This window comes from Eimeria necatrix, genomic scaffold (genome assembly GCF_000499385.1).
Source record: "Eimeria necatrix Houghton genomic scaffold, Enh_scaff580, whole genome shotgun sequence".
Lineage (NCBI taxonomy): Eukaryota > Apicomplexa > Conoidasida > Eucoccidiorida > Eimeriidae > Eimeria > Eimeria necatrix.
In genome coordinates, this window is record NW_013654441.1 from 1 (window position 1) to 15,000 (window position 15,000).

Below are 15,000 nucleotides of genomic sequence, written 5' to 3' on the forward strand. Positions count from 1 at the left end.
CCCGCCCCGGGGGAGGGGGCCCCCGGGGAGGGGGCCCCCGGGGAGGGGGCCCCCGGGGAGGGGGCCCCAGGGGGCCCCCAGGGAGATGCAGCAGCAGGGGGGGAGGAGCAGCAGGGGGGGAGGGAAAAGGGGAAGAAGGAAAAGAAAAAAGAAAAGGAAAAAGAAAACAGTTTTGAAATGGAAGGAAACGAAGTTGTGGACTTGAAAGTCAAGTTCAGGGGCACAGGAGATTTCGATAAGTGCTTCGATCTCGCCTCAACGTGGGGTTTAGGGTTTAGGGTTTAGGGTTTAGGGTTTAGGGTTTAGGGTTTAGGGTCTAGGGCTTTTTGCTTTTTTGCGGAGATTGGAGGGAGGACGAGGCCACCTCATTGTTTCCTTCGGTTTTCAAGGTCTAGGGTTCAGGGCTTAGGGTTTAGGGTTTAGGGTTTAGGGTTTAGGGTTTAGGGTTTTGTGTATCTGCGCAGACTCTTCTTTAACGCGCCTTGCTTTGTAAACCGCTGCTCCTTCAACGGGGTGTACCAACCAAGGCTGAGGGACAGCAAGTAAAACAACTGGGACTTTTAGGGCTTAGGGTTTAGGGTTTAGGGTTTAGGGTTTAGGGTTTAGGGTTTAGGGTTTAGGGTTTCCGCAGGAGCGGGTGCTTCTGCTCTCTGAAGGGCCCGCCCCTCTTGGGCCTTCGCGTCCAGGACTGCGCTCCCCGCAGGCCGCAGGGCTTAGGGTTTAGGGTTTAGGGTTTAGGGTTTAGGGTTTAGGGTTTGGGGTTTGGGGTTTGCAGGTTTTTGGCGTTTGGGCAGCTGGCGAAGGTGTGGGGCGCGCTGGACCTCCCGAGTTCTCCGACTTTAATTAATTGGCAAAAAAAGACAAAAAGAATTTGCGAACTGACGGAGGAGGGTCTTCAGGTGTACAGACAGCAGCACGCCATCAAGGCCTACTCCCCGGTACGCCCCAGCCCCAAACCCTAAACCCTAAACCCTAAACCCTAAACCCTCGCGCGGGCGAGGGGCCGGCGGAGCGGGGGCGGCAGGGCGTTTTAGGATCTAGGGTTTACGGTTTAGGGTTTAGGGTTTAGGGTTTGGGGTTTAGGGTTTGGGATTTAGGGTTTAGGGTTTAGGGTTTAGGGTTTAGGGTTTAGGGTTTAGGGTTTTGCGCAGCGGGCGATGATGAAGCTGTGCTGGAAAGCCACGTGGAGCCTCGCGCTGCTCTCTCGAGGGTTTGGCTTTCCCCTCGACTCTCAGCAGATTTCCTTCGCCATTCCGGCCCCCCCAAACCCTTCCCTAAGACTCCGGATCGATCCCAAAACCGATCCCAAAAACGATCCCAAAACCGATCCCAAACACGATCCCAAACACGATCCCAAACACGATCCCAAACACGATCCCAAAGGCGATCCCAAAGGCGATCCCAAACACGATCCCAGAGGCGATCCCAAAGGCGATCCCGGAGGCGATCCTGGAGTCGATCCCAAACACGATCCCGGAGTCGACCCCACAGTCGATCCCGGAGTCGATCCCAAACACGATCCCAGAGGCGATCCCGGAGTCGATCCCGAAGACGATCCCGAAGACGATCCCGACCGCTCTTTGGAGGCGGGCTGGGCGCTGGGCTCCATGATCGTGGATGTCAACCGCTACCCCGTGATGGTGCCGGAGAAGTGCGTCGAGGGTTTAGGGTTTAGGGTTTAGGGTTTAAGGTTTAGGGTTTAGGGTTTGGGGGTTGCGGGCTAGGGTTTAGGGTTGGTGCTTGCTCGGCTGCGTCTGGAGTGGGCTGGACCAGGGGTTTAGGGCGCGAGGGTTCCGGCGGCGGTGCAAGGTCCAGGGTTTAGGGTTTAGGGTTTAGGGTTTAGGGTTTAGGGTTTAGGGTTTGCGCGCAGCGAGGGCCCGCTGAGCTTGTTCGCGGCGTCTTTGGCATTTCTTTCGACTTCTTTTTCGGCTTTTCTTTTTTATTTCCTCAACAAGTTCAAACAACAATTCCAAACCCTCCAAGGGGGGCCCCTTTTCTCTTCTTCCATTTAAATCCCAAAACCCAAACCCCTCCCCCTCTCTTGGGGGCCCCCTCAGGGGCCCCACTCAGGGGCCCCTTGAGGGGCCCCTTGAGGGGCCACTTGGGGGGCCCCAGTGAGGGGCCCCTTGAGGGGCCCCTTGAGGGACCCCTTGGGGGGCCCCAGTGAGGGGCCCCTTGAGGGGCCCCTTGAGGGGCCCCTTGAGAGGCCCCAGTGAGGGGCCCCTTGAGGGGCCCCTTGAGGGGCCCCAGTGAGGGGCCCCTTGAGGGGCCCCTTGTGAGGCCCTTGAGGGGCCCCTTGAGGGGCTCTTGCGGGGCTTTTGAGGGGCCCTTGAGGGGCCCCCCGAGGGTCCTTTTGAGGGTACTTCCCTAGGGCCTCCTGAGGGGCCCCTTGTTGGGGCCCTCTGAGGGGCCCCCCTGTTGGGGCCCCCTGAGGGGCCCCCTGTTGGGGCCTCCTGAGGGGCCCCCTGTTGGGGCCCCCTGAGGGGCCCCCTGTTGGGGCCCCCTGAGGGGCCCTCTGTTGGGGCCCCCTGAGGGGCCCCCCAAACAAAATTTGTGACTTTGTTGAATTTTGAAGTCTCGATTTGTTTCAAAGAAATGCATTTCTACATTTGTAATACAAGTTGAAAACGACATTTTGCTTCTCCACACGAGGTTTAGGGTCTAGGGTTTAGGGTTTAGGGTTAGGGTTTAGGGTTTACTACTATGGGAAGCGCACGAGGGCCCCTGGGGGCCCCAGGGGGCCCCCCGGGGGGACTTGGGGGGCCCCCGGGGGCCCCTGAGCGGGCTGGGGCCCTTTGATTGCCTTTGGGGAGTTTTTGGGGCTTTTGAGGTTTTGGAAGGTTAAAGGGGGCCCTTCAGCCCACAGCGTTGTGGGCAGCAGCAGCAGCAGCAGCAGCAACCAGAAGCAGCAGCAGCAGCAGCAGCAGCAGCAGCAGCTAGAAGCAGCAGCAGCAGCAGCTAGAAGCAGCAGCAGCAGCAGCAGCAGCAAGACAATGATGGGGGGGTCTATTGTTAGGTAGTTTTTGCTGCGTCACTGCTGCTGCAGCAATAAGAGGCCTCTTCGGGGCCCCAATGGACAGAAAAAGGAACAAATTGGACTTCTAAATGGAATTAATGAAATATAAATAATTAAAAACAATTAAAAGTTAATTAAAATGGACAAGGGGGCCTCCGTTGCGAGCGATCTGGCCGAAGCCGCTCGCTGCGCAGCTGCTGCTGCTGCTGATTCGTGGCCTTGCTTGCACAGATTTGCGCAATTTAAAGAATAAATTGAATTTAAATAATAAATTAATTCGCATTTATAAAATAAATTCACAAAGTGCTGCAAAACAACAGCAGAACCGGCTCACAGGGGGCCCCTGGCACACCCTCTCTTCCGGGGGCCCCCTGGTGCTGGCTGTACAGACAGAAGAGCCGCTTAGACCCCCGAAAGCGCGTATAAACACTTTCTAATTAATTTAGTTTTATTTTATTCATTTCTAATCATCTGCAGCTCCTTCTGGGGGGCCCCCCGACCCCCGAGGGCCCCATGGGCCCCCCCCCCAACTTCCAGGGCTACCTCAAGGGGGCCCTCAGCCGCGCCTCTTTGCTGCTGCAGTCGGCCCTGGGGGCCCCCCGCGGACCTCCCTCAGGAGGGGGCCCCAGCAGGGGCCCCCCGCCTCCCAGGGGGGCCCCCAAGGGGCCCCCGCGGGGGGCCCCCGGAGGGGCCCCCGGGGGGCCCCCGCGGGGGGCCCCCGGGGGGCCCCCCTGGGGGGCCCCCCCCTCGCTGGCAGCAGCAGCAGCTTCGCTCCGTGGGCGGCTCGCAGCAGCAAACGAACAAGTGGGGTCTTGGGCGCTGCGAGAGGCCCCCCCTGCCTTTCGTTTTAAGGGTACTAAGTATGCAGCTTACCCCGGGGGGCCCCCCCGGGGGGGCCCCCCGGGGGGCCCCTGGGGGGGCCCCCGGGGGGGCCCCCTGGAGCAGCAAAAGAAAGCCAATTTGCTGTCGCTGGGGCTGCTGCTGGGCTCTGCATGCATTTTGATTTTTACCCCTTTGTACCTCAACAGCCTTTACGGACAAAGGCCCAGCAAGCAGCACTGACAAGGGCCCCAACAGCTGCTGCTGCTGCTGCTGCTGCTGCTGCTGCTGCAGCAGCAGCAGCAGCGGCAGCGGGGCTGCAGCGGCGGCTGCAGCAGCGGACCTGCTGAAGCCACGGGCAGCAACAGGGCCCCCTGCAGGGCAAAAGGGCCCGAAGGGGCCCCTGGGGGCCCCCGAGGGGCCCCCGGGGGCCCCCAAGGGGCCCCTGGGGGCCCCCAGTGCCCTCTACAAAACCCGGGAGGGCCCCCAGGGCGTCTCAGTACCCTTGAGGCCCCTGGAGGCCCCCAGCGTCTCATGGGGCCCCAAAGGGGGCCCCCAAAAGGGTAATGGGGCCCCCTTTGGGGGTTTTGGGGGCCCCTGGGGCCTCCAGGGGGCCCCTGGGGGCCCACTGCAGTTTGCTGCAGTTCAGTAGGGGCCCCATTAATGCTGTGGGGCCCCACAGCATTAATGGTTTCTTACCCTAAACCCTAAACCCTACCCTAACCCTAAACCCTAAACCCTAGCCCTTGAAGCTAAACCCTAAACCCTGGCCACCAAGTGGTCATCCTTTTGAGGCAATACAAAAGCAGCAGCAGCAGCAGAAGTATCAGATGCAGTAGCAACAGCAGCAGCAGCAGCAGCAGAGCAGGAGTATCTGCAGCAGCAGGAGTATCTGCAGCAGCAGCAGCAGCAGCAGCAGCAGTGGCAGCAGGGAAGTAGTATCTGCAGCAGCAGCAGAAGCAGCAGCAGCAGCAGCAGCAGCAGCAGCAGCAGCAGCAGATACGTTACTGCGGGCCCTCTCAAAATGTTTGCAGACTGGGCTGGCCAAGACAACACTCTAGGGTTTAGGGTTTAGGGTTTAGGAGAAGCCAGGAGGCCTAGCGTTTATATTTGAGGGCCAAAACTCAAGATTTAGGGTTTAGGGTTTAGGGTTTAGGGTTCGGGACTTTCTGTTCGGACTGCGCCAGTCAGTACCCTGTGGCGGGAGGGTTTAGGGTTTAGGGTTTAGGGTTTAGCGCACGAGGGTTTACTTGGATTAAAGAAAGCCACGAGGATTTGAGAAAATACAACTTTCTAGTTCGAGGGTTTAGGGTTTAGGGTTTAGGGTTTAGGGTTTAGGGCTCAGGCTAAGGTTCTCTACTGGTGATCTGGGGTGTTCTGGGGCCGCTGGACCCCTCAGTGCGACCCTGGCGACGCTAGGGTTTAGGGTTTAGGGTTTAGGGTTTAGGGTTTACCTGCCATATTAACATTTTTAATTTATAATTCAACACACACCGGCGCTGTTTGTCGTCTCGCTGCAGCAGCAGCAGCAGCAGCAGCTGCTGCTGCTGCTACTCCGGCTCGATTTGCAGCAGCAGCAGCAGCAGCAGCAGCAAGTGACCTTCCGAGGTCCCTCTTACAAAATAAGGCCTGCCATATATTAAGGGGCCCCTAGGGCCCTAACAGCAGCTTCCGGGGGCCCCAAAAGGGGCCCCTGGGGCCCCGGGAGCCCCCAGGGGGCCCCCGGGGGCCCCCGGGGGGCCCCCAAGGGTTTGAGAGCCTGCTAGATTGAGGCAGCACAGCAAAACCTTTAATTAGCAGCTTCTGCTGAAGAAGCAGCAGCAGCAGCGGCAGCAGCAGCAGCAGCAGCAGCAGCACAAGCAGCAGCAGCACAAGCAGCAACGGCTGCAGCAGGAGCAGCAGAAACGGCAGCACAAACACCAGCAGGAACAGCAGCAGCAACCGCCCCGGCAGCGAGGCGGGCAGCAGCAGCAGCAGCAGCAGAATCACTAGCAGCAGCAGCAGCAGCAGCAGCAGCAGCAGCAGCAGCAGCCAGCAGCTCCTAACCTTCTAGCCCGCCAGGGCCCCTGGCCACCCGTGGGGGCCCCCTGCTCCGCATGGAGGCCTCCCAGGGGGCCCCTTTGGGGCCCCCTGAGGGGCCCCCCTTGGGGGCCTCCTTGGGGGCCCCCTTGGGGGCCCCTGGGGGGCCCCCCCTGGGGCCCCCTTTGGGGGCCCCAGGGGGCCGCGCAGCTGCTGGGGGCCCCCCAGAGGCCTCGGGGCCCCCGCCAGCTGATAGTGAGGGGCCCTCCGAGGGTACAGGAGGGGGGCCCCCTACAGGCGAGGGGCCCCGGGGCCCCCGGGGCCATGGGGGCCCCCAGGGAGAAGAGGGTACTGGGGGAGAGGGGCCCCCAGGGGCCCCCCCTGGGGGCCCCTCTGGCCCTGGAGAAGAAGCCATTAAGGGGGCCCCTGCCTCTTTTGTCTCTGAGCTGCTGGACGGGTTCTATGAATCCCTTGCTGCTGACGTGCTGCAGCAGCAGCAGCAGCAGGAGCAGCAGCAGCAGGAACAACAGCAGCAGCAGGCCCAAGAGCAGGCGCAGCAAGAGCAGCAGCAGCAGCAGCAGCAGCAGCAGCAGCAGCAGCGGAGGCAGCAGCGGCAGCCGCCGGGCCGCCCCCGCCCGCGACCTGCATATACACCTCAAGGCAGCGAGCAGCTGCTGCAGCAGCTGCAGCAGCTGAGAGAGTCAAACAGGCAGCGGCAGCAGCAGCAGCAGCAGCAGCAGCAGCAGCAGCAGCAGGACCCTCTAGATGGGGTTGAGGTGCTGCTGCTGCTGCCCCACAGCAGCACGGGGGCCCTCTCCTGCCGCGTTGCTGCTGCAGCACGCAAAGCCCTGAAGGAAAGGTATGGGGCTACGTATGACCCTGCTGCTGCTGCTGTGGCTTTGCTGCAGCAGCAGCAGCAAACAGCAGCAGGCGCAGCAGCAGCAGCAGCAGCAGCAGCAGAAGGCAGGCTCCAACGAAGGGGCCCCCGCAGGCGCAAGCACAGGCGTAGGGGGCCCCTTGTCTCTGTTAAAAGGGGGCCCCGTGCTGCTGCTGAAGAGTATCCCGTGTCCCGCCGCTCCAGCAGGGCGTCTCGGGCCGCAGCAGCAGCATCGGCTGCTGCTACTGCAGCAAGCGAGGGAGAAGCTGGAGCAGCAGCAGCAGCAGCAGCAGCAGCAGCAGCAGCAGCACGTGCTTCTCTTCTGGCTGCTGCAATGGGCCCCGCCTTGTCTTCTCCCGTGTCTGCTGCTCCCGTGTCTCTGTACCAGTGCTGCGTTTGTGGGGTTTACTGCAGCAGCAGCAAGTTGCTGCTGCAGCACGTGGGGCCCCGGCCGCTGCTCTCAGCCAAAAGGGCCCTCAGGGGGCCCCTGAGGGGCCCCCTGGGGGGCCCCTTGCTGGGCGCGGGGCGCAGCGGGGCGGGGGCCCCCAAAAGAGGGTACTGTGGGGGGCCCCCCAAAAAAGGGTACTGTGGGGGGCCCCCCAGGGCCCCCGGGGCTTCAAGGGGCTGTGGGGCCCCACAGCTTTGAAGGAAAGAAAAAGAAAAAGTGTTTTTATTGAAATGCTGCAGGTGGGCTTTTGTTTGAACCAAAGAGCTGCTGCTTTTTGTTAATTTGCCATTTAGTTTTTATTCTTTGGCTGGCTAGCTAGCTGGCTAGCTAGCTGGCTAGCTAGCTGGCTAGCTAGCTGGCTAGCTAGCTGGCTAGCTGGGTGGCTAGCTAGCTGGCTAGCTGGGTGGCTAGCTAGCTGGCTAGCTAGCTGGCTAGCTAGCTGGCTAGCTAGCTGGCTAGCTAGCTGGCTCACCCACGGGGTGGCCAGCTAGTTGGCTAGCGCTGGCTAGCTAGCTGGCTAGCTAGCTGGCCGCTGGGCCAGCTAGCTGGCTAGCTAGCTGAGTGGCTAGCTTGCAAGCCAGTTGGCGAGCGAGTTGGCTAGCTAGCTAGCTAGCCAGCTGGCCGTCTCGCCGATTGGCTAGCTAGTAGTTAGCTAGCTAGCTAGCTGGTTGTCTAGCTAGTTTTGAGTCGCAGCGAGAGCGTCAGGCTGCAGCAGCAGCAGCAGCAACAGCAGCAGCAGCAGCTGCTGCTGCTGCTCCATTGCGTGTCGGGGCCCTTGTGCTGCTTCTCAGGGCTGTTCTGCTGCTGCAGCAGCAGCAGCAGCAGCAGCAAAAGGGCCTCACCGCCTTTGGCCCCCCGCACTGTTCCCTTTGCTGTCGCTTCCTCTCTGGTGAGTCATTTCAAGCAGCAGCAGCAGCAGCAGCAGCAGCAGCAGCAGCAGCAGCAGCAGCAGCAGCAGCAACAGCAGCAGCAGCTGCTGCAGGGTAGACAGAACATATGGCACAAAAGCGGAAGCTGTGGGAAGCTCATGGGTGCCCCCCCTCCTATCACAGGCCCCTGGGGGCCCCTGGGGGCCCCTGGGGGCCCCTGGGGGCCCCCTGAGGGGCCCGTGGGGGGCCCCTAGGGGGCCCCTGGGGCCCCCAGGGAATATTTAAGGTTTTCCGGGTCTCCTTAGGCTCGGGGGGCCCCTCAGGGGGCCCCTAGGAGGCCCCGCTGGGGCCTGCAGAGTGCAAGCAGTCTTTGGGGGCTTTGGGGGCCCCCGGGGGGCCCCTGGGGGCCCCTGGGGGCCCCTTGGGGCCCCTGGGGGCCCCTGGGGGCCCCCCGAAAAGGCCCTGAGGGGGCCCCCAGGGCCATGGGGTGTATGTACAGGGGGCCCTTTGTTTTGCTGCAGCCGCGCGAGGGAAATGCTGAGGCGTTTTGGAGTTTATTTTAATGAAGGACTTTTGAAGAACAAGTGGGGATTTAAATAATTAAATAATTAAATAATTAAATAATTAAATAATTAAATAAATAAATAATTAAATAAATAAATAATTAATTAAAAGGATTTAAATGAAGTCGAAGGAGATTTAAGAGCACGGAAGAGGTGGACGGAGAGAGAGCGACGCTGCTGCCGCGCTGCCGCGTTGCTGCTGCTGCTGCTGCTGCTGCTGTTGCTGCTGCTGCTGCTGCTGTTGCTGCTGCTGCTGCTGCTGATTCTTGCGTAGATGGCTTTCTGCGTCTTTCTCTTTGCGCCTTTTGGCTCTTCTCGGAATTTCTTTTGCCTTTTCTCTTTTTGAATTCTTTTTTCTTTTTATCTTTTTAAACTCTTTGTGCTTTTATCTTTTTAATTAATTTTTTAAATTCTTTTTTCTTCTTTTTTCCCCTTTTGTCTCTTTGTGGGGCCCCACAGGCTGGGGCCCCTCCCGGGGGCCCTCAAGGAGCTGCATGCAGAAAGTGTGGGGCCCCACACTTTGTCTGGGCGTCTGCTGTCTGTACACCCCAGGTGAGGCTGCAGCAGCAGCAGCAGCAGCAGCAGCAGCAGCACTAGCAGCAGCAGCAGCAGCAGCAGCAGCAGCAGCAGCAGCAGCAGCAGCAGACTTTGAGTTAATTGGTTTAATTAATTTCCAATTTAGTTCTTTTCCTGGGGGCCCCTGGAATGCCTTTTGGCGCTTTGAAATAAATGTTAATTTTTGGAAATGCAAATAAATGAAAATATGATTTAATGGAAATATTATTTAAATGAAAATATAATTTAAATGGAAATGTCATTTAAATGAAAATGCATTTAATGGAAATCTTATTTAAATGAAGTGGAGAAGTGGAGGCTTTCTTTCTGGCTGCACTTCTGTGTGGGCGCTCTTTGAGGCCCTCATTTGGCTCTTGGTGCTGCTGCTGCTGCTGCTGCTGCTGCTGCTGCTGCTGCTGCTGCTGCTGCTGCTGCCTGCGTGTCTTGACAGGCCTGGGGAGCAGCAGCAAACCGCCAAGCCCTCAATGGAGCCTTACGCAGAAGAGCTAATAGAGAATATGCAGCAGGTGGGCCCAAGGCAATCAGTCCGGGGCCCCTGGGGGGCCCCCGGGGGCCCCCCGGGGGCCCCCTAGATACCCTGGGGGCCCCCTAGATACCCCTGAGGTGCCCGGGGGGCCCCCTTCGCACCCTGGGGGCCCCCTAGGTACCCTAAAATGGCCCCTTCCGGGCCCTTTTAGGCCTCCCTGGACCTACAAAGGGCGCCTTTGGGGGTCTTTAGGGGCCCCTGGGGGCCCCCAGGGGCCCCCAGGGGCCCCCGGGGCCCTCCGGGGGCCCCTAGGGGCTTCTGGGGGGCCTCTTGGGGCCCCCCTTGCGGCTGTGGGGGCCGCCTCTTGGACAACATATTAACACTGCTCAGGGGGCCCCCCTTGAGGGCCCAATGGGGGCCTTTTATGACCAATTAGACTCCTATAGGGGCCCTTCTTAGGGCCTGCTTGTGGTGTGCTGCTGCAAGGACCCGGCAGCAGCAGCAGCAGCACCTGCTGCTGCAGCAGCAACAGCTGCAGCAGCAGCAGCAGCAGCAGCAGCAGCACATGTGTGTGTGTGCCGTTTAGGAGCTCGAGAAGATATTCCCTGAATTCATTGTTACTTACTTGCCCCAGTGGAGCAAACTGCGAGTGGAGAAGGTGGGGAAAATAGCTAGGGTTTAGGGTTTAGGGTTTAGGGTTTAGGGTTTAGGGTTTGTGTGGGGCGCAGCAGCAGCAGCAGTCAGCAGCTAGCTGCGCGTGCTGCAGGACTCCGGGGAGGCGCAGCAAAGCGAGGATTTGCTGCAGCAAAAGTTTTGCTGCTGCTGGGGGGAGGTGAGGAGACACCTGAGGGACACAAAAGCTGCTGCAGAAAGTGTGGGGCCCCACAGCAGCAAAGGGGCCCCTCAGCCGCAGCAGCAGCTAGCGAGGCCTTCAGCTGCTGCTGCTGCTGCTGCTGCTGCTGCGACTGCTGCTGCTGCCACTGCTGCTGCTGCCGCTGCTGCTGCTAATACTGCTGCTACTGCTGCTGCCAATACTGGTGCGGCTAATGCTGCTGCTGCTAGTGCTGCTGCTCATGCTGCTGCTGCTGCTGCCAATACTTCTGCAGCTAACGCTGCTGCTGCCAAGGCTGTTGCTCATGCTGCTGCTGCTGCTGCTGCTGCTGCTGCTGCTGCAGCAGATGACGGTCATAACGACTTGGGTGTGTCTTGCTGCTTCGGGGCCCCTGGACTCAATTTGCTTTTTCTTTCCCGCAGCAGCAAAAGGGCCCGGGGCCCCCCAGGGCCTCTGGGGGGCCCTCAACGCAACAAGCGGTGCGCTGCTGCTGCTGCTGCTGCTGCTGTGGCTGCTGCTGCTGCTGTGGCTGCTGCTGCTGTGGCTGCTGCTGCTGCTGTTGTGGCTGCTGCTGCTGTGGCTGTTATGGCTGCTGATGCTCTGGCTGTTTTGGCTGCCGCTGTGGCTGTTGCGGTTGCTGCTGCTGCTGATGCAGCTGTAAATGCTGCTGTTGCTGCTGCTGCTGTGGCTGCTATGACTTCTGCTGCTGCTGCTGCTGTGGCTGTAAAGGCTGCTGTTGCTGCTGCTGCTGCCGTGGCTGTTACTGCTGCTGCTGCTGCTGCTGTGGCTGTAAAGGCTGCTGGCGCTGTCGTTGCTGCGGCAGCCTCTGCTGCCGCAGCTGCTGCTGCTGCAGAAGCAACTGCCGCGGGCGCTGCAGCTGCAGCAAACGCAGCAGCAGCAGCAGCAGCAGCAGCAGCAGCAGTGTGGGGTGCTGCTGCGCTGCTGCTTAGGGTCTACGGCCATTTTTGTTGAGAGAAGTCCCCGCAGCAAATTCCGAGCAGCAAAGAAGGGTTTGAGAATGAGCTGCGAGCTCAGGTGGATTTCTTTTTATAATTAATTAATTAATTAATTAATTAATTAATTAATTAATTAATTAATTAATTAATTAATTAATTAATTAATTAATTTGAAGTTTAATTTGTTTTAATGGATTATTTAAATGCAAGGGGAGGGGGCAGCAGCAGAAAGTGAAACAAATGGAAAGAGAGACAGAAGGAGGCACAAATTAGCCTAAACCCTAAACCCTAAACCCTAAACCCTAAACCCTAAACCCTAAACCCTGGAAAAGGGAGCGCGTCTTCAGCTGCAGCCCGCGGTGCGGGGTCTAGGGTGTAGGGTTTAGGGTTTAGGGTTTAGGGTTTAGGGTTTAGGGTTTAGGGTTTAGGGTTTGTTGTTGCTTCAGGTGGGCCCTCTCGGCCAAGGGGGCCCCTGTGGGGCCCCCAATGTCTTCTCCAAACCCTCAGCCTCAAACCCTAAAGCGCTGTGCCCTCTGTTGGGAGCAGGGAAAGGCCCCCAAGTAAACCCTAAACCCTAAACCCTAAACCCTAAACCCTAAACCCTAAACCCTAAACCCTAAGTCCTAGGCGTTGCACAGCCCGGTGGCAGTGCGAGCGACGGCACACGCGTCGCGTGCCGCTCCTAGCTGCTACTCTTGGTCTTGCTGCTGCTGCTGCCGCTGCTGCTGCTGCTGATATTGCTGCTGCTGCTGCTGCTGCTGCTGCTGCAGGTGGGTGCCTCCTTCTGAGACATGGCTGTTCTCGCCGTCTGGCGCTGCAGCACAAATTGCAGCAGCCGAGGTGTACGTACGCCGCAGCAGCAGCAGCAGCAGCAGCGGCAGCAGCAGCAGCAGCAGCAGCAGCAGCAGCAAGTTGGATGTCTCTTTGCATTCCTTTGGCCTGCCTGTGGAGCTGCTGGGGGGCCCCCAAAGATCTCCCCCACTGCAGGCGGGGGCCCCCACTCCCCTCTCCCTCTGGGGGCCCCACTGGGGGCCCCCCTCCCGTTTCAATTTGCTGCTAAACTTCAAGGGGGGGCCCTACAAGGGGCCCAACTTGTCCCTAGTCCGTTCTTTCTGGAACCACGGGGGGCCCCTCCCGGGGGGCCCCACGGGGGCCTCCACAGGGGCCCCCACAGGGGCCCCCACAGGGGCCCCCACAGGGGCCCCCACAGGGGCCCCCACAGGGGCCCCCAGAGAGGCCCATGGAGAAGGGGCCCTCCCAGGAGAATCTGCTGAGGGCCCCTCAGCAGCTTCTCCCGGGGCCCCCACGGGGGCCCCCTTAAAAGGGCATCCAGGGCCCCCACAGGGGGCCCCCGCAGCAGAGCCTGGAGGGGCCCCCCAGGGGGCCCCCGCAGCAGAGCCTGGAGGAGCCCCCCAGGGGGCCCCCTCAGCAGAGCCTGGAGGGGCCCCCGAAGGGGCCTCCTCAGCAGAGCACGAAGGGGCCCCCCAAGGGCCCCCCCTTGGGGGCCCCCAGGGGGGCCCCCAAGGGGCCCCCTCAGCAGAGTCTGCAGGGGCCTCAGATTGCGAGGGGCCCCCCGGAGAAGTATCTGGGGGGGCCCCCCGGGGGGCCCCCCAGGGGCCCCCCCGGGGGGCCCCCTCCTCGCAGTTGGGGTGTACAGACACTGCAGAAGCTTTGAGGGAAAACTGGAGGCGGCGACTGAGGCATCTTTCTTTCTCTTTGGAAGTGGAAGTTCGTTTAAAGAATAAATAAATAAATAAATAAATAAATAAATAAATAAATAAATAAATAAATAAATAAATAAAATGAATAAATAAATTTGTTGTTTGTTCGTGCTGCTCCAGTTTGCTTTGCTTGTGCGGCACTGCTGCTGCTGCTTCGGTAGAGCCGTGTAGGATTGGAGTTGCTGCAGCAGCAGCTGCTGCTGCAGCAGGCGAGCTGCTGCAGCAGCAGCAGCGACTGCAGCAGCAGCGGCGGCTGCTGCAGCAGCAGGGCATTCTGAAAGTTTAAAGTTTTTATTGTTTGCGTTCTGCCGGCTGCTGCAGCTGATCTCATTTGCTGCTGCCACTGCTGCTGTGACTTATTTGCTTCAGGCCCCTTCGGCTCCAGCGTCCTCAGAAGCAGCAGCAGCAGAAGCAGCAGCAGCAGAAGCAGAAGCAGCAGCAGCAGAAGGAGCAGCAGCAGAAGGAGCAGCAGCAGAAGCAGCAGCAGCAGCAGCAGCAGCAGACGGGCCGTACCTCAAGGCGCTACAAGCAGCAGCAAGGGAGGAAGCAGCAAGAGCTGAGGCTCTGCGAAGCACTCCTTTTGCTGCTGCGCTTTCGGGCATTTGTGTACAGAGGCATTTGCTGCTGCTGCTGCAGCAGCAGCAGCGGCACCTCGAAATTGCCCAGGAGAAGTTCGGGACTTTGACAGCAGCAGCAGCAGCAGCGCGAGCACCTGCAGCAGCAGCAACCGAGGAGGCAGCAGCAGCGTCGAGGCCAGCAGCAGCAGCAGCAGACAAACCTCAGCAGCAGCACTCCGCTGCAGCAGAGGGGCCCCCCGAGGGGGCCCCCCAGGGGCCCCCCGAGGGGGCCCCCCAGGCTTCAGACGAGGCGGCGAGGCGCAGCGAGAGCATCCCCCCATCCCCCCGCAGCGCCGCAGCAGAGGCACCCCAGCAGCAGCAGCAGCAGCAGCAGCAGCAGCAGCAGCAGCAGCAGGAGTCTTCGAGCGTGGAGGCTGGGGAGGAGTCAGGGGCTGCTGCGGCAGAGACCGAGCCAGACTGGGGGCCCCCCTGCGTCTCTGCTGCAGTCCGTCGGGGCCCCTGGGGGCCCCCCTCCCGGGCGCCGCCCCCCTGCAGCAGCAGCAGCAGCAGCAGCAGCAGCAGCAGCAGCGGGGGGCGGCGGGCGCTGCGCAGGGGCCCCCGCGTGGGCTCGCTGGGGGCCCTCAGCGCCATAGACAGTTTGCTGCGCCCCACAGCTCTGGGCCTTTCTTGTTCGGGGGCCTCTGCCCTTTCTCTCTCAGTGGCCAGCAGCAAACTCAACATGAATGCTTACGAGCACCACGCCCTTCTTGTTGGTCTTTTTTGTCTTTCTTTTAGTGCCTTTTTCGCGGCTTCCAGGGGCCCCCTGGGGCCCCCGGGGCCCCCGGGGGCCCCGGCGCCCTCGAGGGGGCCCCCCAGGGCCCAAGGGGCCCTCGGGGGGCCCTCGCCAGGGCCCGACACCCTCAGGGGGCCCCTGCAAGGACTGCATGCAGGGGGGCCCCCCTTTCTGGGGCCCCTCGGAGATGCAACAGCAGCAGACCTTAGAGTTGGCAGGGAGGCCCTGAGGGTACTGCAGCTGAAGGGGCACAGCGGGGGGCCCCCAGCCGACGGCCCCCAAACCGCAGCAGCCAGCAGCAGCAGCAGCAGCAGCAGCAGCAGCAGCAGCAGCAGCAGCAGGGTGTTTCGGAGCTGCAGCATGCACGACTGCAGCAGAGCAGCAGGCGAGGCGCTGCCCGAAATAGATGCAGCAGCTTTGAACAAACTTTGTCCCTTTTCTGTTCCTCTTTTGCTGCCTGAGGGGGCCCCCCAAAGAGACAGAGAAGG

The 15,000-nt window shown here is 60.5% G+C and overlaps 3 protein-coding genes across 3 annotated transcripts in view; all 3 read left to right on the top strand.

The window, feature by feature from the left end:
• Window position 1: 1 nt before the first annotated feature.
• On the top strand, window positions 2–1,884 carry ENH_00064160 (ectonucleoside triphosphate diphosphohydrolase, putative; the record flags this gene model as incomplete). Its single annotated transcript, XM_013582178.1, has 6 exons — window positions 2–260; window positions 465–542; window positions 632–718; window positions 776–938; window positions 1,152–1,662; window positions 1,871–1,884. Coding segments are annotated over 6 exons (1,112 nt in total), but the record flags the coding sequence as incomplete, so codon positions are not given.
• A 1,645-nt stretch (window positions 1,885–3,529) lies between these two features.
• On the top strand, window positions 3,530–4,078 carry ENH_00064170 (hypothetical protein, conserved; the record flags this gene model as incomplete). The annotated part of the gene is made up of 1 exon (XM_013582179.1): window positions 3,530–4,078. The coding sequence occupies one exon, from the start codon at window positions 3,530–3,532 to the stop codon at window positions 4,076–4,078; it is 549 nt and encodes a 182-aa protein (XP_013437633.1).
• Window positions 4,079–14,872: 10,794 nt separating this feature from the next.
• ENH_00064180 (hypothetical protein, conserved) overlaps window positions 14,873–15,000 on the top strand; it is a gene marked incomplete at both ends in the record, with an annotated part of 303 nt that continues 175 nt past the window's right edge. The window contains one exon of the mRNA XM_013582180.1: window positions 14,873–15,000. This exon is cut by the window's right edge and continues 175 nt beyond it. Coding sequence (XP_013437634.1) covers window positions 14,873–15,000 — 128 coding nt within the window.